The sequence below is a fragment of the Rhododendron vialii genome, chromosome 13a, assembly GCF_030253575.1.
Source record: "Rhododendron vialii isolate Sample 1 chromosome 13a, ASM3025357v1".
NCBI classification, from domain to species: Eukaryota; Viridiplantae; Streptophyta; class Magnoliopsida; order Ericales; family Ericaceae; genus Rhododendron; species Rhododendron vialii.
This window is the reverse complement of record NC_080569.1, coordinates 14,927,899-14,950,235: the sequence shown is the minus strand read 5'-3', so window position 1 is coordinate 14,950,235 and position 22,337 is coordinate 14,927,899. Positions and strand designations below refer to the sequence as shown.

At 45.4% G+C, this 22,337-nt stretch overlaps 1 protein-coding gene and 1 pseudogene across 1 annotated transcript; one reads left to right on the top strand and one right to left on the bottom strand.

Moving 5' to 3' along the window:
• Window positions 1–2,777: 2,777 nt before the first annotated feature.
• On the bottom strand, window positions 2,778–8,760 carry LOC131312934 (ferredoxin--NADP reductase, root isozyme, chloroplastic). The gene is made up of 5 exons (XM_058340963.1): window positions 8,378–8,760; window positions 8,205–8,261; window positions 5,487–5,819; window positions 4,867–5,086; window positions 2,778–3,583 (listed from the first exon to the last, which is right to left on the bottom strand). Exons 1-5 carry the CDS (start codon window positions 8,399–8,401, stop codon window positions 3,084–3,086), a joined length of 1,134 nt encoding a protein of 377 aa, XP_058196946.1. The 5' UTR covers window positions 8,402–8,760; the 3' UTR covers window positions 2,778–3,083.
• A 772-nt stretch (window positions 8,761–9,532) lies between these two features.
• On the top strand, window positions 9,533–22,124 carry LOC131313904 (nuclear transcription factor Y subunit A-7-like; annotated as a pseudogene).
• Window positions 22,125–22,337: the final 213 nt, after the last annotated feature.

The window sequence follows — 22,337 nt, the reverse complement described above, 5'->3', positions numbered from 1 at the left end:
CTTCTATTTTCTTACACCAATTATCAATCTCTTCTCTGTGAAATTAGTACCATTCCATAGTCAACACTATGCAATGGGTTCAACACCGTCCACGTCCTATGATTTCACACTTTTTTATTTTCTTCGTTTCTCCTTTTGCTTCATACAATCAAACCTTAGTGATTTGGGAGAAAATCTATTATGTGGATGGGAACTTTGAGATAACAAAAGCCAAGAATTATATTTAAGGGCTCATTTGGTTCACTGTCTATACTTCTATTCGCTTAGTTTAAGCAATAAAGAAAGGAAGGAAAAAGAGTTTGAGCTCACCTTGTTGCTTATTTTCTTGTTCTAAATAAGATAATCATCAACTTAAACAACAACAAATTACTAATAAATGATAACCAAACAAGTTTATCTTATTCTGCATTTTAATTGCAAAAAAGTAAGGTGGTGAACCAAACAAGCACTAATTACCTGCTCACTGTCTTGCATGTATTTTATGACACAGCTAGCTCCAAGTGAATTAGAAGAGAAGTCTAGCATGAGGGAGAAGAGCCTGTCAAGTTAGCACAAGGAGACTGCCTGAAACTAAACAAAGGCCAGGGTCTCCTAATTTTATAATTAAGCATCTAATCTAATTACATAAGTAATGAGCAAACAACCCTTTGAGTTGGAGCAGGCAAGTCATCCTTGGCTACCAAACAACGGCTCTTATCTACATGAAAGACCTCTCTTCTCTAATAATGTTAAGGATCTATAATCTCCTTGAACTGCTACATTGGGATGCCAATACTTGGTTTTCATGGCCCTCTATTTTTATAGCCAGTGAAGAAACAATAGCAAGATTCTCAACTGCGCAGCTTCCCATCCCATCAATTTGCATTGGAGAATCTTTAACGCCATGTCAAAAGAGTTGTAATTGTCAAAATTTGGCCAAAAGGAACAAAAAAATTCTCTTTCAAGGCAACCCATGTGAAAATCATTTAGTGGCCCTTTTTTTCTTTTTTGATCCGATTTAGTGGCCCCGGACACCACCACACCGTGCCCCAAAGCCCTCCAACACCACACATTCGAACAGGCCCAAGATTAAGTATATAAGTCCATGTGAATGTCTGGTGAGAGCTTCGGGCACCACGTGACGTTATTTCTCCAAGCCGATTTGGCACCATCAAACTCCATTCATTATTTGACAGAAGATTAGCAATACCACTTTCGTCCACCTACACTTCATCTCTACCTCTCTCTCAAAGCGGCGTTGATCTCTACGATTTTCGATCCCTACAGTTTTAAAAACTCTATTACCATACTAAACTTGTTCTATTTACAGCTAAACCATACAAGCTCGTCACTATTAAAAGTTAAAATCATGGCTTCGCCTCATATTATTAATTAAGACGGAAAACATCGTGATTTGCCTTATATTATTAAGAAGGAAAACAAATAGAAATGGGTCAGGCCTCGCTTCCCCAAACCCTGGCTAATGCAAGTCGCAAACGGGTTATCGTATGACGCCCAATTGAATTTGAGACAACTCAATACATACATTAGACAATATATCTTGCTTTGCTTGTGTTTTGCGGCTTTTTCCACTCCAACACTCATCTGCACATGTAGGAACATATTCTCTTGATTTGCAGAGAGAAAGTTTGAACTATTGAAGGATTTTCGGCACATTTTCCAGGCAACTTGATTAAATGAGTACCTTCATCTAACTTTTCCTTTCTCCAAAGGACAGACAATTACAAAAGCTTATTAAGCCTATCTCAGTCTGGACTTCTTGTTTTTGTATGACCAGTGCGCACCTAGACTATTCTTGAGTCCTAGAGTTAACGATTGTGGACTACTTGTTAAGCTTAATTATGCTTTGGCAATGAAGACCTCGGACTTGGACTCAAGCTTTAGCTCAATTTTTTTTTGAACTGATTAGCTCACTAATTAGCTTAATTGACTTCATAATAATTGTTCAATGGACACCGTTTGAGCTTCCTTTATCACTTCTTTTTCTTTCTAGCATTTCTATGAAACTTTTCAGGATTCTGAAATGTGATCTATAGTTGACCTCACTTAAAGGCAAGGAAGCACAAAATCTTTGAATGAAAGGTTTTCTAAAGGTTGATCTTAGGTAAAGGAGCGCTGGTTATAATAGAACCCTAGATGCTGTCCGTACATATCTCAACCTTTCTTATCCTTCAGTCTGTTGACTCCTTCCATTTAGGGTATCAATTCTGTTAACATGTGTCCCACTTACCATATAAATTCAACTGCCTTTGCAATTTTACTTCATTTTGTTCACTATAGGCCAACCTATTATTCGATCTATTAGACTCCACGATGGGGTTCGATTTTGTTCGCCCACTTTTCTCGACAGGGTTCGATTTTGTTCTCCCACTTTTTTTGATACGGTTCGATTTTTGTTCGCCCACTTTTCTTGATGGGGTTCGATTTTTTTCGCCCACTTTCGATTTCAATCCCGATAGATATCGTGCGAGATTTGATTATCTGGGTGGGAATCAAGTCTCTCTCATTGCTTTTCAAGCTCAGACGTTGGAATTTTTTATTTTTTTTTGGAACTACTCAGACGTTGGACTTCTCTTCTAGTTTTCTTATGACTAGGGTCCCGGAGACTGGACGGTTTTAAATGAGTTCCATTGTTTCCAAGACGCATATCAGTCAAGATATAGCTAGGCCTGAGGTCAGTCGGACAGCTAATAAGCGATAAAATAGTTTATAGGGTGGGTGATCCCACCGATACTTATATTTGAGTGAATAACCAATATGTATAACATTCTGCAATGTGTTATGTAATGCCATAACAATAGGATTGGTTGTCCATTGCACAGGTAATCCATTCACCAATTACTCAATCATTACAATGCCGAAAATATAGGATCCTAAAAGAATTGTGATCCACTCTCATGTCTAATTCAACCAACCAAACAGGTCCTAACATAGAACATAGAAGAAAGAGCCTCAAGAATAATCCAGGGAGGTCTAATTGGCATTTCATCTAAACCGTAATAATACAAATGCACAGCAACTGCCGTCAAGTTCTTCATATGATAAGCAACAAACAATCCCATTACCCAACAAGAAATGCACCATCAATAGACTTCAACATGCCATTGCTTGTTCTTTTTAAGTTGGGACAGCTTTGCTTCCCAGTTCTCGCCCCTCTCCTCCGCCACCCGCTTCAGCGTATCTTGAATCCCAGGCATCATCCCCTTAAGCCCACAGAAGTAAATGTGGGCTCCACCATCCAACATCTTGAAGATCTCGTCACTGCACTCTTCAATCTTATCCTGGACGTACATTTTGCCGCCGGTTTTGTTCTTTTGTTCTCGGCTCAGAGCACGGTCAAAGCGGAAGTTATCTGGGTAGTCTTTGAGATACTTGGAGAATTCTTCATCATAGAGGAGACTGTCGGTGTTGGCCACCCCTAGAAAAAGCCAAGCAAGGCCCCAGAATTTGAATGTGGGGACGGATTCCATGAACATTCGACGAAGGTAGCCTCTGAATGGGGCCACACCCGTGCCAGTTGCTATCATTATGTGGGTGGCCTTTGGGTCTTCTTCTGGTAATAGCATTATCTTTCCTGAAGGGCCTGCCAATAAGTTATTTTAATTAAGAGGACCATGAGTCACTCAGTTCAATCAAACCAAAAACAAAAAGCAATCACCATAAGGTCCAAAACCGATTGAATAACCCGTGTGACTATTCTTATTACTTCTGGAAAATGTGAAACATACTATGTGATTTCGCTTGTTTTAGACAACGTAATCTGATACCAAAGTCCAGAACTGACATGCCAGTGATGCAAAGAGTGATATGCACACGTTATGAGCAATTTAATTCAGCAGATCAGTCAATCTTAAAATGAAAGGGAGTGCATACTTTTGGTCTAAATAAGAAGATATCACATAGATGGTGCAAGAACACTGTACTCCACTTCAGCTGGATCAAAATAAGACCTTTTAATGAAAAAATTTGGACCCTAGCCCACATGAGATGACAAAATAAACTACGCAAAAGACACGAATTCAATGTCCATCCTAGCAAAATTTTGAACGGTCGGGCCATTTGACTGCAGTTAGAAGACAAATTTGGGCTTCACAGTGTCCAACTCTCATCTGTCTCGTCTGACAGTGTGAGAAACTGGGAATGCAGAAAAGGAGGCTGGTCGTGGAAGAACAAATTGGTTATGAGAAATAATAGAAGCATTTGTAAATGGATACCGGCTTAGTAAATCCTTTATCCATTGCCACTTTTTCTGATGATGGTGCTAGTTGAAGGTATACGTATTCACATAGAAACTCAAGAAATGAGTCATCGATTGATGGGGTGCTGGTGCTGGTGCTGGTTTTGGTTTGATCGAAGCTTAGGGGAAGAGTCAGACACTAATGATCAGCAGTTGCACGTGTCTAGTTTCTCACTCACATGCCAAGTTGTCTACCCCTATTCCATACACATTATGACCCTTTCAAAATATTTAAGTCCAAAGAATTTCTTTTACATGCCAAGCCACCAAAAAATACGTCTCCATTGTATATTACCAGTGGATAAGTTGCAAAACAGGTGATTGGCCAGTAATTAAATCCAACTGATGCAATGTAGCCAAACGTAAAAGATGGAAGGAACACTAGTATCCTTAATCAGACTTCGTGCAGGACACTAGTGGACTTCAAGTAGAACAAAATACTACTCCTAGATTGTACTTCCATGAATTAGTTAGTCAATATATTAATGCTAACATTGTCGTGTTCAATGGAGGTAACACCATAATCAATGCATTTCTTTTTGTCATTGAAAGAATGAATTGCTCAATAGTTAGCTTTTCAGAAATAAAGAACTTGATTCAGCGTCGTACTTTCAGAAGCCAAATCTTACCTGTAACTTTGATTTTGTCCCCAGGCTTTGAGTCACAGAGGAAATTGCTGCATACCCCATTCTTTGTAGTGTCTTCTTTTCCAGTCTCGGGATCGTAATAGACAGCACGTCGAACACACAAACTTGCCGTCTTACCATCAAAAAAATCTCCATACCTGGTGGATGCAATCGAGTAAAGACGAACATTTTGAGGAGTCCCTGGTTTCTTTGGATTTTCACCCTATAATGGATGCAAATACTATTTCATTAAACTTCAAGCTGAGGTTACTCATCTCGTAGACAATTAGTATGAGGAGAACAAACTGAAAGCCAAGAAGAGTCTGAGCTTGGACTGTCTAAGCAAAAATGTCTTATTTTTGTCCTCTGAACATTTTCCTGTTTTCCGTGAGAAAATTATAATTTTCCGATTCATCTTGACAAGAAGTTAAAAAAAAAGTAAAACTTTTGACAAAAAGTTCAAATAATTCATGAAATATCCACAGGATAAGTAGCAAAAGAGGAAACTATGGATAATCTTCTCCATACATATGATCGGTCTGAGTCTCCAAATTTTAGCATAAAGCACTAAGCTCATTCCAAGATAACGAATGTAACAATAACCTACTGAATTTACAACTTACAGGAGGAATCACCCCATAACTCTGTCCTTCCCAGTAGGGAACATTGCCACCGTGATCAATCACAATGTGACAAGTCTCTCCTGGAGCTTTTGGGCCTACAAGCCTCTCGACAGAGACTATAGTAGCCGTATACGGCTCCTTCGGCTTGTGTAAGTTTAGTGGAGGGTCGTTTACATCTTCAAGTGCCAAAGGTGAAACGGAAACCTTAGGTGTGCTGGCATGTTGCACTGACATGCAAACTACAGACTGGCTTCTCGACTTCCCATTCTTGGTTTTCAAGTCCAATGACGAGAAAGACACACCTAACTTATCACCATAACTTATGTTATGCACCTGCCACAAAATGAAACCAGTTCCTTGAAATTAGCATCCTAGAGTATTTCGATAATGCTGACAAGCATACAAGAAAATAATGGCTACATTCGCTCAACTTTTGGTAAATTACTCAGAATAAAGCATATAACAAACTGGAGAATCAAAAGTTGACCAACACAGAGGACTGGATATCAAGAATAAGCTCTTTAATACGTAAATAAAACCCCATACCCAAAAATTTCTTAAAGCATTGACCTGATTTACTAATCCTTAAGCAGGATCCATCTTAAAGCGAATTCTAGCACACTTTTACTAATGGTAAAATTCCATACGTCAACCGAGAACTGCTTCAAATTTCTGTGGCTTGGAAAATAAAATGTATCTAAGCTCACATATGACAGATCTTTATCTTGCTAGTTACAATTTTGACTGAAAAATCTGTAGCTACATTTCACACGTCATTGCATAATGCAACAAGGAAAAGTTACATTAGGCAGGTGAGACGACACACTGCTTCCACTGTAGGGTCTGCTTCGGGGAACCTTTTAGGTGGGAAAAACAAAGTGAGAATATCAAGCTCAAGGACGTACAATCTTTTATATTGTTCATTTTGTCAAACCAGGAAAAAAGGAATGTAAAGGGTAAAACTTATCACTGTGGGATATCAGAGTGCAAGTATTTCAGAAATTGCTGAATTACACACATCAAATTTGGGAGACGCCAAGAACGCGCGAGGACAGTTTTTAGTGAGAGCAAAGTGCTCCTAAAGCTGGAATCAGACGGAGAATTTGGACAGGGTTGCATTTGACGCATGAGAACTGTGGACAAAGGCCTGTCTTGTCATTAGGTGTTGCCAACTCCACTTCAGATGCCTTGTCCCCATGGTTTGGCATCATCCTTACAACATGCAGATGGAAAATTCGTAAAAGAAACTCCAACTTGTTAGGTTGTCAAAGCAGGGCTGGCCCTAGGCATAGGCCCACCAGGCGCCTAGGGCCTCCAGTTTTGGGCCCAATTTTTGGGCCCCAAAATAGAGAAATATGTCATATATTATGTATATCATACATTTTCTGAATGATAGAGTGTAGTGCGGTGGTAAGAACTATGCTATGCGTGTTCGATTCCTGTTGGAATCATTTTTTTGAGCAGTTATTTTGAAGTTGTGCAAAAATATTGTTCAAATTGATGGCTTGGAGAGTCGAACCCGCGATCTAGGACACTAAAAACACACTCAAAGCAGCATGCCACTAAGCCGCAAGGCAATCTTGTTTCTTTTATTGAACAACAAATTTATATAAAAGAACATTAGAGGCCCCATTTTCATATCTCGTCTGGGGCCTCCAAAATGTCTGGGCTAGGCCTGCGTGAAAGTATAATTAATAGAAATCCCAGATGGAAGGAGGAATGTACGCATAATGATAATCATTTTCTTTTAATTGAATGAAAAACATTCTAATGAAAAAATAAATTCAAGTAGCCGACCCCAATTGATTGGAACTTGGCCCTGATTGGTTGGTTAGATTTGCAAAATCAATCTAAGGAATGCAAGGTGGAAATGCAGACTTAGAAATAGCATCCAGAGTTTCTAAGTACCAGATAAATCGCAGCAATTTTTTCCTTTAAGAGCCTGGTGTCAGCCGGATTAGACATTAGATTGGTAACTTATCCGGGGGAATCGCAAATGTGGCATTTGAATGCAACAAATATCCGTTGGACAACCAAACCCACAAGACACTGGAAACCATCAAGACCACCTTCCTAAGAAACCATAAATCCCCTCATTACTAATCCAAGTATCCAACTAATCAAACTGAGCCTAAGAATCAAACGGGACATTGCTCAAAGGTTTAAAAAAAATTCTAAAAAAATCAAATCTGCACAGCACATACAAATAAAGGCTGAGAATAGGCACATTCTATCAAACAAGTAACATAAAAATAAAAATGGAAAACACTTGCAGCCTCTGGCCCAAAGAAAGACCATCATAAACAAAACAAAAAAAAATATTGAGAAAAAACACACTATATCATTCAAACCGTATAGAATCCATAAAACAGTAATGCTAGGAATACAACTTAAAACACAACTCTTCACACAAATGCATCGATGCATGTGGGCCCGCATACATCGGACAGCCCCAAACACAATTGTGTCCGGAGTTGGGTTTTAAAATCGTGTTCATAGATTTTTTGCCCATAAAAACATACTATTATCTTAGCATCCATAAAATTCCGCGGAAATGAAGCTACATTCACCCGAAAAATCGAGTTACTTAAAAAAAAAATCGCTGTTCAAAAAAAAAAATTTATTTCGAGTTGTGCAAACTTCACAATAGATTCAGAAACAAAGAAAGCGACAAGAAAATAAATTGGCAATAACCCGACGAGGGTTTCTAATAAGTACCTTAAGAACAGATCTTCTGAGAGACAAATCGCTGTTGAGAGGGACAGTAAGAGAGACCTTCAACCAAATTCAAAACACAACTTAAGAACTAATCCGGAAATTAATTAACTTGGATAGAAAACAACCCAAAAAATTAACAGCAAAATGGGAGAAAATTTCCAGAATCGAATCACCTGAGAGACAGCCGAGTGACCCATGATCTGATCAAAAGAACTACAGCTCTGAGAGAGATACTAATAGGGGTTAATCTAAGAGACGTTTTTTGATCCTTTGACCTTTGGAGAGTTGCAAAGGACACGATTTTTGGCTCTTACACAAAGCAAGAGTCGGAATAACTGAATTTTTTTGGACTCTTGATGCTGCTCCCTCTCTCTCTCTCTCTCCACAGTCTCCTGTGTGTGTGCGTGTGTGATTAGTTTAATCTGATTTTGCAATTGCATAACCGAGTAAAATTACACTCATCAAGGGGGCCTTCTAAATGAACACCATTTTGGTCTCCGTACAGTACACTCTCTCTAGTCACATGCATCCGGAACACTGTTTTGTTCGTTTTGAGGTCCTAAAAATTTCTCATCACAGTCTCCATTAAATTTTTTTTATTTATCTTTTTCTATTCAGGACTCTCAAAAATATCTTTTGGTTCAATATAGTACACTCTCTAGTCACATGCATCCAGAATACTGTTTTGTTTGTTTTGAGGTCTAAAAAATCTCTCATCACGGTCTCCATTAAATTTTTCTTTATCTAATTTTTATCACTCAGTACTCTCAAAATCCAAAATGAATAACTCACAATCTGGGTGTAGTGGAACCATGAGACCATAAGCAAGGTGTATTTAGAACCTCCCTCCACCAACCAAAGCTAGACCGTAGTGGGCACGGGTTAGGCTGCCGGCCCAATGTGTAAGAACAAGTTAGGTAAACGCTACTCTTAGCTAAAATAGCCCGTTGGTTTTAACGGGGTGTGTTATTTGGGTCGGGTCTATACTTTATGCCCATTAGTTGATTGGGTTTACTAACGTTGTTTTCGTTCTATGCACGGAATTTACACAACCTATTGTTATAAATTAATTTATATTGCGAATAAAATAAAATAAGTTTATTAAAATTATGAAAAATAGAGATATAAAAAAACACAATATTAACAAACAAAAAAAACTAAAAAATGAGATTTCCGTTCATCTTCTAAGCTTTTCACCTCCCAAAAATATCTCTCCTTCAAAATCTCACCCCTTCCCACGTCTCTCTCTCTCATGAAAATCAGAATCAAAATTTTAGAAGCTTAGGATTGGAGGCTTTTGAATTTAACTACATTTGCTTATAGTGTAGATGTGTGCATCAATCATGTTTGTGGCTAGAATTTTGAATAGGACTACAATCTTGAGTATAGAGTTAACGTTTTGCTGGGTGTTATTAAGTCAAGTGTGGATGTAACTGAAATGTAACTGTTATGGTTTCCTTTTTCTCTCACTGCATGTCAAAAATAGCAGTAATTTCTAATAAACTAGATCCTAAGAGCAAGTACACCAGTTGTTAGACAAAATACCTTGTGAATAGTTCACAATTCTATTTTACCTATCAACTTTTTCTTTCACAACTACATCAACACTATCTATTTTACCTAACACTCAATAAAATATACATTTTCACCTATAAAGAGTAGAGAGAGAAGAGGCTAAATGTTGAGAGAGAGAGAGAGAGAGAGAGAGAGAGAGGAGATAAAGTAGATGAAGGAAACAAAAATCATTTTTTTAGTCTTTTGCTGTGCAACAGTACTTCGCCAAAAGTGCCTAAGAATTGTAGCAAAATGTATAATGGATGGATAAATACCTAATCTGTTGTAGCATGGTTTTCTTTGATTTGCATAGCTACTCTACCGAAACCTGCTCTTTACCTATGCTGGTGTTGTTGCTCTAAGGTCATTTGGCAATAAATTTCAGGTTCACCTTCAGTTGATGGGAATTCAGCAAGCCGGTGTTCCTTTGCCATCAGAGGCAATTTAGGAGCCTGCGTTTGTAAAAGCAAAGCAGTATCATGGCATCTTACGTCATCGGCAATCCCGTGCCAAAGCTGAATCAGAGAAGAAAATTGCCAAGTCTAGAAAGGTATTTGTAGAAAATTGCCATGTCAGTTGATTGGTACGAAACGTCGCTTCGGTGACACGCGTCAACATGCCTAAGGTCTGAATATCCGGCGCCTGTCCTCGGTGCAGAGTCCTTGATACTAGCCGTCCGATGATAACACGTGTCGATGATCTAACGGCTCGGTGCACGACGCTTCGTTTCCCGCGCAGCTTTCCATCTCTCCCATTATAAATAGGAGAGACAGAGGTGAGATCGTCACCTTTTCCTCCGCTTCTGAAGTCGAACCGCCGCCGCCGTATACTTCCAGCTTTCAATCGAGATTTCGATCGTTTTGGTTGGGAGATCTTGCACGAACTTGAGGTATGTCGATCTCCTTGCTTTATTCTTCATGTTTTGACCATTGTTTTTGAGTTTTTCGCCGTTTTCTTGCGCTTGTTCTAGCTGAGCAACTGCTCGCCGCTGTCTGGTTCAAGACGGCACTGGGCTTCTCCAGTGCTGTTCACGCTATTACCGAGGTCTAAACTCATCCCGAGACCTAGATTCATCCCGAGGCCAAAACTCATCCCGAGACCTAGATTCATCTTGATCCCAAGGGAATGGACTTCTGATCTTTAGAAATTCTTCCAAGAGGGAAGCGCCTTCATAGGAATTGATTGCCCGAGGACTCCGAGGAGCGATGACCATTCCGCACCGAGCGTTAGACCTTGATTTTTCCCTGAGCATATAGCTAACGGGTTTTTTGTATTCCTTTCCTTGGTTAGGCAGAAGCGAATGGTCATCGAGCTCTCTTCGGACAGTTCCAGTAGTTCAGGCTCTTCTCCTATCGAAATTCCCAAGGATATTCGCCAGACACTTCGGGAGAAGGCATTCTTTCGGACTCCAGTCGACTGTGTTGAACCATTCAAACACTCGAAAGCTCCTCGTGAGGTGACGACGTTTGACTCCCAAGAGATGGAAGCCCCAAGTACCTCGAACCAAGGTCCGGGTCCATTCGCGGATGCCCCCGAGGAGGTACGGGGACGCAGGAGGGCGATGAGGCCATGCCCATACCGAAACCAGTATTTTGACGGCGCCTCGGCTTCTTATGCTGAATTCAAGAGGGTATACAGCGTTCCTCATGACGTTGACGTTCAGATTTTACCGAACAGCGACCCCAAGGACCTTCCTCACAGGGAGGGAGCACTCATCTTCCCCTTGATGGCTATCACAGAGGGGGGCGTTAGATTCCCCCTTCATCAGTTTGTCCGAAGGGTTCTCCGAGCCCTCTCCCTCACGTCTTCTCAGCTTACGGTGAACTCCTACCGGATCATCACGAGCATTATAGAGCTGAGGAGGCAATACAACCTCACGTTCGGACTCGAGGAGCTCTTCGGTGTATACCTCGTTGGAGTTAACCGGGAAAGCGACCGTCACTACCTCTCCTGTAGGACAGGATACGACACATTCCTTATCGACCATCTTCCCGACTCGGAAGAGTGGGCGAGTATTTATGTATCGGTCACCGGGAATTTTATGTTTGGGCCCGGGAAAGCGCGGACACAGCCACCACAGTTCAGTTCGAAACCGGGGCTCCTGGTCGGTAGAAGTATCTTTTTAGCTTTATTATGTTTGCACATTTTTATTTCCTCATTGTATACTGATTCTTCCATTGCCTATCTTTCAGCCGAGGGCATCGTTGCAGAGCTTCGGGGAAGGGCTAACCGAGCACAAATAACAGCTGCTTACGCCATTCCTATTACGAGTCGGTATGCACCTGATCTGCTCGGATACAAACCGACCTATACCGGCTATTTGAAAAAGAAGCCGAGGCAGCAAGGTGTTTCTCGAGCGGGACGAGGACGTGGCCGAGGAAGAAGCCAAGGAAGAGGAAAAGGTAGGAGAGGAGGAGCTGGGGCGACAGAAGACGAAGTTGGTGATTCTAGTCCCTGAGGCGTGATCCGAGAAGAAATCGACCGGGAGACCCCAGAAAAGACGGGACTTAGTGGCGAGATGAGCGGTCGCGGAAGAGAAGTGCTCAACCTTCGGCGCCAGAGGCCACGAGGACGGGGTGCTGGCGTCAGGATTGGCTCACCGGGGGCCGGAACCTCGAGGGTGATCCCTGTTTCTCCTCAGGAGCCTCCGGAGAAGAGGGCTCGGACCGAGGAAGAAGGCTTCGGACAAGGAAGGAGCGGGGAGCCGATCTTGATAGAAGAGACAGGAACCAGAGGAGACGAGGGAGATGTGGAGAGCCGGGGGGGAACCGAAACGGGGACTCGTGTTCCGGCGAGGGAGGTCACCTGGGCCCCCGAGGTTCGTCACTACTCGGGGCGCCTAATTCATCACGCCGATAGTGCGTCTTCCAGCATTGGGACGGCGTTTGGGCTGCTTCGGTCGTGTATTCTTCCGAAGGACGCTCGAGCTATTGAGGGGTGCACCGAAGATCTGACAGGAGAGATAGCGCAGGCACTTCTGAAAGTAAGTTACTTCTGAAAGTTTCTTTTCTTACCCCCTTGATCGATTGTTGGAATTTTGATCAATTTTAATTGTGTTGGTAGGCCGGCGCTCGTGGTGAATGAACAATGCAAGGCGCGAGAGCAGGAGATAGAGCTGCTGAGGAAAACCCTTGCTCAGAGAGAGGACGACCTGAAAGTGGCGAGGGAGACTTGTGACCTCTACCTGGCCGACTTTCAGAGGTGCGACCGGGAGCGGGTAATTGCTGAAGGGAGGGCCACTAAAGCTGAGGAGGACGCTGACACCTTGAGGGTTGTTGGAGCCCGGGAGGTCGAGTTTGCAAGGAACAAAGGCTACGATGAAGGCTGGGATGCTGCCGGAGTAGAATATAAGAAGCAGGTCCGGGAGATAGAAGCCGAGCTCTTCAGAGATCGGTTCTTGGACGGACTTCGGTACGGGCACAAGGCCTTGATAAGCAAGCTTACTCTGCCAGAGGGTTCGGAGCTTCAAACCGTGCCTGAGCCCCCTCCTGAAGAGCTCGTGCTACCAGAGGAGGAAAGCGAGCAGGTGCCGAACCAAGAGCCCCAAGCGACCGAGGAGCAAGCTGACCTTAGCGCCCCTGTTTCCTGATGAAGCATAGGAACTTTATACTTTGCAGCTCTGAAAAGTACTTTAATTTTTTGCTTGAATGGTCGGTTTTCTGGACGGCTCCGGACATTTGGAATTTGCCGTTCCAGGGATTGTAATTGTTTGATACTGAAGCAGTACCCTTTTGTTTATTGTTCGTGAATGAATGCTCTTCTTTTCTTGAATGTTTTTATCTTTGAAATGCTTGTTTGATTGGTTTGCTCCTTAGGTTATGATGCCCCTGCTTCGGTGGGACTTTGAAAAGTTTGTAGAAACAAGTTTAACAGAAGCGTTAACCGAATCGTTTTGCCAAGCATAAAAAAGATGTTTAATCAAGAAAAAGTGACTCGTTCCGAAGCCCCAACTAGTAGGAGGGCCGGTAGGGACCGAATCAGAACCACATGTTTAATGAATTTTTTGATTTTGCGCGCCCCCTGCGTATTAATAGAAATGAACTTATCGAGCAGAGGCGGGATGGTATTACTGCTAGGGACGTAGGCCGGGGGTCACGAAGGGGTATGGCTTCTGCCATAGGTTCGTGACGCAGCGAGTCCGAACAGTGGAAATTTCTGGTAGGTCGGTATAAGGGGCTCGGAGAGAGAGGCCGAGTATCCTTAGAGCGAGTGACCAAAAATCAAGACGACCGAAGAGGCCTGGGCGACTTGGTGGGAATTTTGTCCGAGGGTATCACCTATGGGAGAACAATATCCCTGAAGTCGGTATAAAATGGTCCGGGCAAGAACGGACCAAGTATAAGTAATTTAAACAATCAGTGTACGAATAGTGCCGAAGAGATAATTCTCATTAAAACTCGGTGGAGTATTGTCAATACATAAGCAGATTGCCTTCAAGATTTTTGAAAAGAAAATGCAACATAATAAAGACCAAACGGGCTTCGGTAACCGAGCACTATCCGTAGAACTTCTTCAAGTTGTTTGCATTCCATGACTTAGCAATGGGGGAACCATCCAGCTTCTCCAATTTGTAGTTACCCGATCCGAGGTGCTTGAGAACTCGGTAGGGACCCTCCCAATTGGGCATTAGCTTTCGCTTTTTGGACTTCTCCACCACCTTTTTCCAGACGAGATCGTCAGGCTTGAACGACCTGAGGCGCACGCTTCGGTTGTAACCCTTTGCAACCTCCTGTTGGTATGAAGCGAGCTTGATCCTTGCGTTGTCCCGTTCTTCTTCGGCTAAATCGAGGTCCGAAGCAATGGTGTTATTATTGACCGACTCATCAAAATTTTCTGTTTTCATTGTTGGGAGTCCGACTTGGAGTGGGATGACCGCCTCCATTCCGAATGCCAAGGAGAAAGGAGTGCGACCGGTGGATCGCCGAGGCGTCGTACGGTAGCCCCAGAGTTACCTGGGTAGCTCTTCGGCCCACTTTCCTCGCCGTGACTCGAGTCGTCGCTTGAGTCCGGATGATATTGCTTTGTTTGCCGCCTCGGCCTGTCCGTTGCCCTGGGGGTAAGCCGGAGTGGACGTGTCCCATTTGATACCGTATTCGTCAAGCAAGGCCCGGTACTTCTGCCCTGTAAACTGCCTTCCATTGTCTGTAATTATGGCAAACGGCACACCGAAACGAGAGATTAAGTTTTGCCATACGAAGCGGATGACGTCTGTTTCTTCAATGGTGACCAGGGGCTCGGCCTCGACCCATTTTGAGAAATAATCGGTTGCGGTTAAGAGGAACTTGAATCCACCCGGAGCGACAGGGAGCTTTCCAACGATATCCATGCCCCATTGGGAGAAGGGCCAGGGGCTGGTAAGAGGGCTAAGGTCCCGAGCCGGCTGATGGATAATGGGAGCGAACATCTGACACTTCTTGCAACGCTTGACGAACTCTTCAGAATCCTTCTTCATTGTCGGCCACCAATACCCTTGAGTGAGGGCTCGGTGGGCGAGCGATCGTCCACCGGAGTGACAACCGCTGTCACCGGCATGAAGCTCTTCGATGATGCCCGGAACTTGATGTGGGTGCGCAACCAATAAGTACGGCCCGGTAAATGATCTTCGGTAAAGCTTGCCGTTGGGATTGAGCCAGAAGAGAGCAGCTTTGTTTCGGAGTCGGTGAGCCTCCTTTTTGTCAGTGGGCAGGGAGTCCTCCCTCAGGTAAAGGACGATTTCATCCATCCAGCTCGGGCCGAGCTCTATGTTGAGTACTTCCTTTTGTAGATCTTCGAGCTCAAAATTGGGCTTGTCAATTGAATTGAAGGAAATGGAGCGGTGTCCGGTACATGAGAATGCCGAAGCGAGCCCTGCGAGGGCGTCGGCATGGGCGTTCTGTTCCCTTGAAATATGCTCGACTCTGATTGCTTTAAAGCGTTGAATGAGCTGGACTGCGGCGCTGAGGTAGGTACGCATGCGATCATCCCGAGCTTCATATTCTTCAGAGAGTTGGTTAACCACCAATTGGGAGTCGCTGTAAACGACGAGCTCTTCGATGCCAATGGCTTCGGCAGTCTCGAGTCCCGAGATAAGTGCTTCATATTCGGCCTCGTTGTTAGAGGCTGGGAAGTTGATGGAGAATGAGCTTTCGTGCAAGACACCGGAGGGTGAGAGAAGAACGACGCTTGCACCTGCGCCTCGGCTGTTGGAGGCACCATCGACATACATTTTCCAAACATCTCCGTGAAAAAGCTGCCATGCTGTACTAGGGCTGGCCTGGAGTACTGCCTCGGTGCTCGGGGTTGGTGCCGAAGCGGATACGTTGGGCGGTGTAAGCTCGGCGATGAAGTCGGCTAGCACCTGAGCCTTTATTGCTGTTCGAGGCTGAAAGTGGATTTCAAAATTGGCAAGCTCAACGGCCCATTGTGAGATTCGGTTGGAGAGGTCGGCCTTCCGGAGAAGAGATTTGAGAGGGAACTCGGTCAGTACGATGACGCGATGCGACTGGAAGTACGGGGCGAGCTTTCGGGAGGCTGAGATGAGGGCAAGCACGAGCTTCTCCAGGGGGAGGTAACGCGTCTCGGCGGGAGTCATGGTCTTGCTGGAGTAATAGATTGGCTGGTGCTCTCGGCCCTCCTGTCGGACGAGCACCGAGCTCACAGCGTGCGGAGAGACAGCTAGGTAGAGGAACAGGTCCTCTTGGTTCTGAGGAGTGACGAGGAGTGGAGCCGTGGAAAGGTACTCCTTCAGTCGCTGGAGGGCTCGGTCACAGTCTTCTGTCCAGTTGAAGCTTCGTCGGCTGCCCTTTAGTAGTGCGAAAAATGGCTGACATTTGTCCGAGGAGCGACTTATAAACCGATTCAGAGCAGCAGCCATACCGGTTAGACGCTGAACATCGCGCTTGTTGTGGGGAGCCGAGAGTTGATCGATAGCGCGAATCTGGGAAGGATCGGCCTCAATACCGCGTCGGGAAACGAGGTGGCCAAGAAATTTGCCGGAGCGGACGCCGAAGACGCATTTCTCGGCATTGAGGCGGAGTTTTTGGTTCTTGAGAATCTCAAAGACTTCAGCGAGGTGAGTTAGATGATCACCGGCGCGAAGACTTTTAACCACCATGTCGTCAATGTACGCCAGCATAGTGTCGCCTAGTAATCGCTCGAACATCTTGGTTATCATTCGCTGGAAAGTTGCTCCGGCATTTTTTAAACCGAAGGGCATGACAAGGTAACCGAAGATCCCACGGGGGGTAATGAAGGCGGTGTTCTCGATATCGCCTTCGCTCATGGCGATCTGGTGGTAGCCCCGGTATGCATCCAAAAAGCTGAGTCGCTCGTGTCCGGAGGTGGCGTCGACGAGCTGGTCGATACGGGGAAGAGGAAAGAAGTCCTTCGGGCAAGCGTCGTTGAGGTTAGAGTTGTCGACGCAGACACGCCATTTGCCATTCTTCTTCTTGACTACGACGGTGTTAGCCAACCACTTGGGGTACTGAACCTCTCTGATTGCCCCAGCGTTTAGGAGTCGGTTGACTTCTTCAATGACGGCCTCGGAGTGAATAGGAGAGGACCGTCGTGCCTTCTGTACGACCGGTCGCTTGGCTTTGTCGATGTTGAGCTCGTGGCAGATGAAAGAGGGGTCGAGCCCCGGCATCTCATAGGGGGTCCAGGCAAACACTTCAATGTTTCGGTTGAGAAAAGCTACCGTCTCATTCCGATCAGTATCACTAAGTGAGGAACTGACAAGGAAGAAGCGGGAGCCGTCCTCCGTGATTGGGATGGTGACCACGTCTTCAACGGTTTTTTCGTCGGGGGATCTACCGACGTCCTCCAAAACAGGGGCTTCGGGGGCTTCAATGAGATTCACCCGGGAGGTCTATTTGGTGCTTCGAACGGCGTTGACGTAGCATTGCTTGGCAGTGGTCTGGTCTCCGTACAAGTCTTCCTGGTGCCTGTTAGTGCCAATGAAACGTACCACTTGGTGATAAGTGGAGGCAATCGCTTTAAGCCTATGCAGCCAGGTTCGACCGACAATGGCGTTGTAAGGGCCAGGGATGTCGACCACCACAAAGTCCATTTCGAGCGTTACCGAGCCGGCACGGACAGGAAGAGTGATCATACCGATGGGCCAGACAGGAGCTCCGTTGAAGCCGATAAGGGGAACTTCGGAGGGACGGAGGTCGGTCTCGGGAATCTTCAGATCCTTAAAAAGAGAGTAATACATGACTTCGGCCGAGCTACCCTGGTCTACGAGGACGCGACGGACGTTGAAATTTCCGATGCGTAGTGTGACCACAAGGGCGTCGTTGTGGGGAAGCTGGACGCGGTCGAGATCCTTCTCGGTAAACGTTATCATCCATTTGGGGCCGTCATCGGTTCTAGGGCGCTTTGGTTCGGGGCCGACTAACATGACCTGCTTGGAAGAGGAGGCTTCATTCAACTCTGCCCGGATGACTCGAGCGGCCTCGGGGTTCAAGGGACCGTGTATGACGTGGATTGTCTGTACTTCTTCCTCGGTATTAGCTTCGGTCCGCTGTGCCCGAGCCGTCGTCTTCTCATGATCGATGAAGTTGCCGAGGTGGCCACCAGCAACAAGCTGTTCCAACTAGGCCTTGAAGGGCTTGCATGCTGTGGTGAAGTGACCTTGTTCGCTATGGTAACTGCATCGAACGATGGGATTCTTGATTTTCCCATTTTCGGTTCCGAGCTTTTGATTGGGAAAGGAGAAAAAGGGCTGGTCCTTCACTTGGTCGATGATCCGGTAGATGGGAATGGTGAAGACGGTTTTTTCAGCGTTGAAATCGCTTGGCTTCGGTCCCTCCTCGGCGACTGCTTGATTGTGTTGACCTGTTTCTTCGGTGTTGAGACAGGTGCGGGGACCGGTATTGATACCGAGGTGTTTAATGTCTTTGAACTTGTAGGCTTCCCGATGCCTCTCTCTGCCTTGGATTCGATGAGCTGACACCAGCCGTCAATTCGAGTCATAAGGTCCTTCATAGAGTTCGGCTTATGGCGAGCGAGGTCGTCGTAGACTTGCTCGTCCTGGGAGGTGAGACCGAGCTTGAATCCTCGGGCAGAGATGACACCGTCGCAACCTTCTATCTCATTGAACAACTCCCAATAACGGCCGGCGTACTGCTGAAGCGTTTCGTCGTTCCTTTTGCGGAGGGCTAAGAGGGAGTCGATCTCCTTTTCGTGCTTGTTGCTCGTTACGAACCGGGCCATGAAGGCGTCACAGAGGGAGTCGAACGAGGAGATTGACCGAGCCGGGAGTTGATTGAACCAGGTGAGGCCCAGGTTGCCGAGGCTTGCTGGAAACACTTTGCACAGGAAAGCGTCGTCCGAGGGTTCATTCCGAAGAAACAGAGACATGACGGTTTTATACTGGACTAGATGAGTGTACGCCTCGGTCTTGCCATCATATTTGGCAAACTTGGGTTGGGAGAATCCTTTGGGGGGGGTAACCGAGTCGATCTCTCTTGTGAAGGGAGAGGTCGTGAGTCGCGCAAGTCGCGCATCGCAATGAGGTCGGATCGAACGGTCGGGGCCGTCTGGACGCTCAGTCGCTGTACGCTTCTTGGGGACGAGTTTGTCCAATCGTTCGTGCTCCTTTCTCTTTGGATCAATACTAACCGATTTTCTGGGAAAACGCTCCTGGCGATGATGTCGGTAGCTATCCCGAGCAGAAGGCTCGAGGCGCTCGATTATCGGGCTCCTGCTGTGTGCGCCGCCGGGGTGCGAGACGATGGGACTTCTGGCTCGGGGGCCCTTCAGGCGCTCGCGGTATCCTCTAGTCTGGATTTCGACAAGGCCGTCATCTCCCCTGGATGCCCTTGTGAGGCTAGGGGTAGATTCCCGGCCTGTCCTGCCCACAAGGACGGAGTGGGTGGAGGAGGCAGAGACGCTCCCACCACCGAGCCTGTCAAAGGCCGATGGTCTCCTTCGAAGTTGCGCAGGAGAGCGAGAACGGTCCCTGCGCGATGTTTCTTTTGGGGCTCGTTTGTCCACCGCTCTTGGTGACTCAAGACGATCCTTGACTGAAGGGCGGGGTCTGTTCTCTAGCAGGTGACCGGCTTCGTGACTGCGTGGGGGGGTGCGACGGTTTGTTCTTCCGCCGCGGCTCCCGGAGGAATGAGATGGGGAGATGAGGAGGTGTTTGATCTCCGCCAACTCGTCTCGGACGTGTCTGTCGCGGTCCACGACCGTCGTGAGATCGTCGATTTTGCGCTCGAGATGGCGGATGTAGGAGTGGAGCTCGGAGGATGGGCTTGCGTCTGGAGCTGACGCTCCGGCGCCAACTCCGATGGATATGTGGGTCTTTCCAAGGGCGGCCGCTCCGCCAGAAGCCAGGCTGTGGTCCACGAGGGAACCGAGCCCGTGGGCGGTACCACCGTGATGTGCGTCGTCGATCTCCACCATGTTTGATTCTGGACGTTTGAACGGAGCAGAAAGGGGGAGATGAAAGTTGGAAGGGTGGCTAGATCCCCAGCAGAGTCGCCAATTGTAGGGGTTCGATTTAGGAGGAGGGACCTTGGCCTGAACTAGTACTTCTCCTCCGCTGCTCTGTTCCTCCGCCGCTGAACCTGCAACAAGTCACTAAGGCTGGAATAGCCTAGTGACCCTCCGACGATCAAGTTAGATGTAAGGAGAGATGTTTTTAGGTCTAGGGTTAGGGTAAGATGGCATACCTCTCAAAGATGAGTATCCCTTTGTATTTATAGACCTAGGTTAACTTGGGCTCCAAGCTAGTGCGTGGAGGTCACGCTTAGGTAACCGCCTCGGGTGACGTCATAGATGACGCACCGGATAAGACGGTTACGAAGCACATGGCCAGACTTGGCCCTTCTGATCCTTTCCGCCACGCGTCGCTCTTGGTCCCCTCCTGCTATGCAACATTCTTCCAAGAGGCTTTAACGAAATGCATACTTCGGTATTTATTCGAAGAGTGAACAGGAGACTCGATATCAACCGGGTAAACAGAAGGATATACACAGGCCCGTGTTAATATGAGGCCTCGGTTAATGGTGGTCCGGTTAAATTACCGAGACCATGACCGAAGCCTCCACAGGATAGCATGGGCTAAATGTTCCAGTGCCCTACAATATGGACTATTCCTTACAAAGCATCTCTTGTTTGTATCAGGCAATCAGCCCTCATTCTCTCTACTAAAAATTGCCAAATCCAGATGCTTAATGTTCCATTAATTAGTTTGAGTGACAATTCTGGCTCTGACATCCAATTTTGATGTGAATAGAGATATTTTCCGACAATGCAAGTGTACAATTCCTTGCGCGGCTTTTGTTGTATCTTGATTCAGATCCCTCGCCCGCCAACATGAAAAGTTAAAAACAAGATGATAATAGTAATAACAACATAACAGTGATAGTTAATACTCCTTCCGTCCCTTTTTTTGTGTCCAGTATTCCATTTTGGGTTGTCCCTTAATAAGTGTCAATTTTGTAAAGTTAGGGTGGTAAAAGTTGGTGTATTGTCTATTTTGTCCCTCAAAGTAGATTTTATTTTGAAAAGTTAGTGAGTAAAAGTGTAATGATGATGGGTAAGTAGGGAAAGTAGAGGAAAAAGTTGATGTAAAAGGTGTAATGATGATGTCTTTTTAATAAGTTGGAGTTACGAAGTAGGACACTTAAAAAGGGACGGAGGGAGTAATAATATCACCACTTTCAGATGTACACTGACACTGTAGCAGTCCTTCTAAATTTTGGTTCATACTTTTGCAGTCGTACTTGCACGAATCTCGGCACTTGCATGCACTTAGAAGAGCAAGAGGATGCTGGGGGCTGTTTCGTGAATGCAAAGAAGAATGAAAACCAACAGACAGAAGCAGCCACAGGTGACCAAATCCCAATCCACAGTCAATCTCAGCGTTGAACAAACACAATCTTGCTCCAGAAGAAACTGCAGCCTAGTATTTCGAAAGGAACTTCTATTCTGTGCATTTAATGACACCAGAAGACAATTGTCAACGGTGGTTAGGAAGTTACAGAAGAACCAGGCGGACTGGAGCAAGTTTCTCCTCAAGTTGAAAGCACTTCTCTAATTCTGTGCCATTCCAAAAGCTTAGAAATTTCAAGTCCCATGCATTTTTTCTTGTACTCTAGGTCCTGAATTCCTTTGTTTTAGTATTTTTGTTCGAATATGATTTCGATTATTTTAAATGCTTCAGCAAAAGCATGCGGAGGTTTGAGGTTAGTAGCGCAATTCTACTCTTTCAGAAGGCGAAGAAGAAGAAGAAGAACTGTAATCTTAAGTGTGTGCCGAAATAAAAGGTGTTAAAACTGTAGAAAGGAATGCAGGGAAACGAAAGAAGTAAAAAAAGAACATTGGAAGATAAAAATGCTGCCCGTGCGTTTTCAGTTGGCTTTAATGTCGGTGTTTCACTTGGAGTCCTGCTACATACACAGCAGATCTGTGCACAGATTGTGCACAGATTTTGTTGTGGGGCCCACCACGGGTCCCACACAAATCATCCGAGCCGTTCATTAAATGTAAAACATTTTTTCAAGGGTCCCCGTAAAAAATAAGCTCAATCCGATACCAATAGATGCTTCATCCAACCATTTAACTTTTCATTCAGATTTTCGGATAATG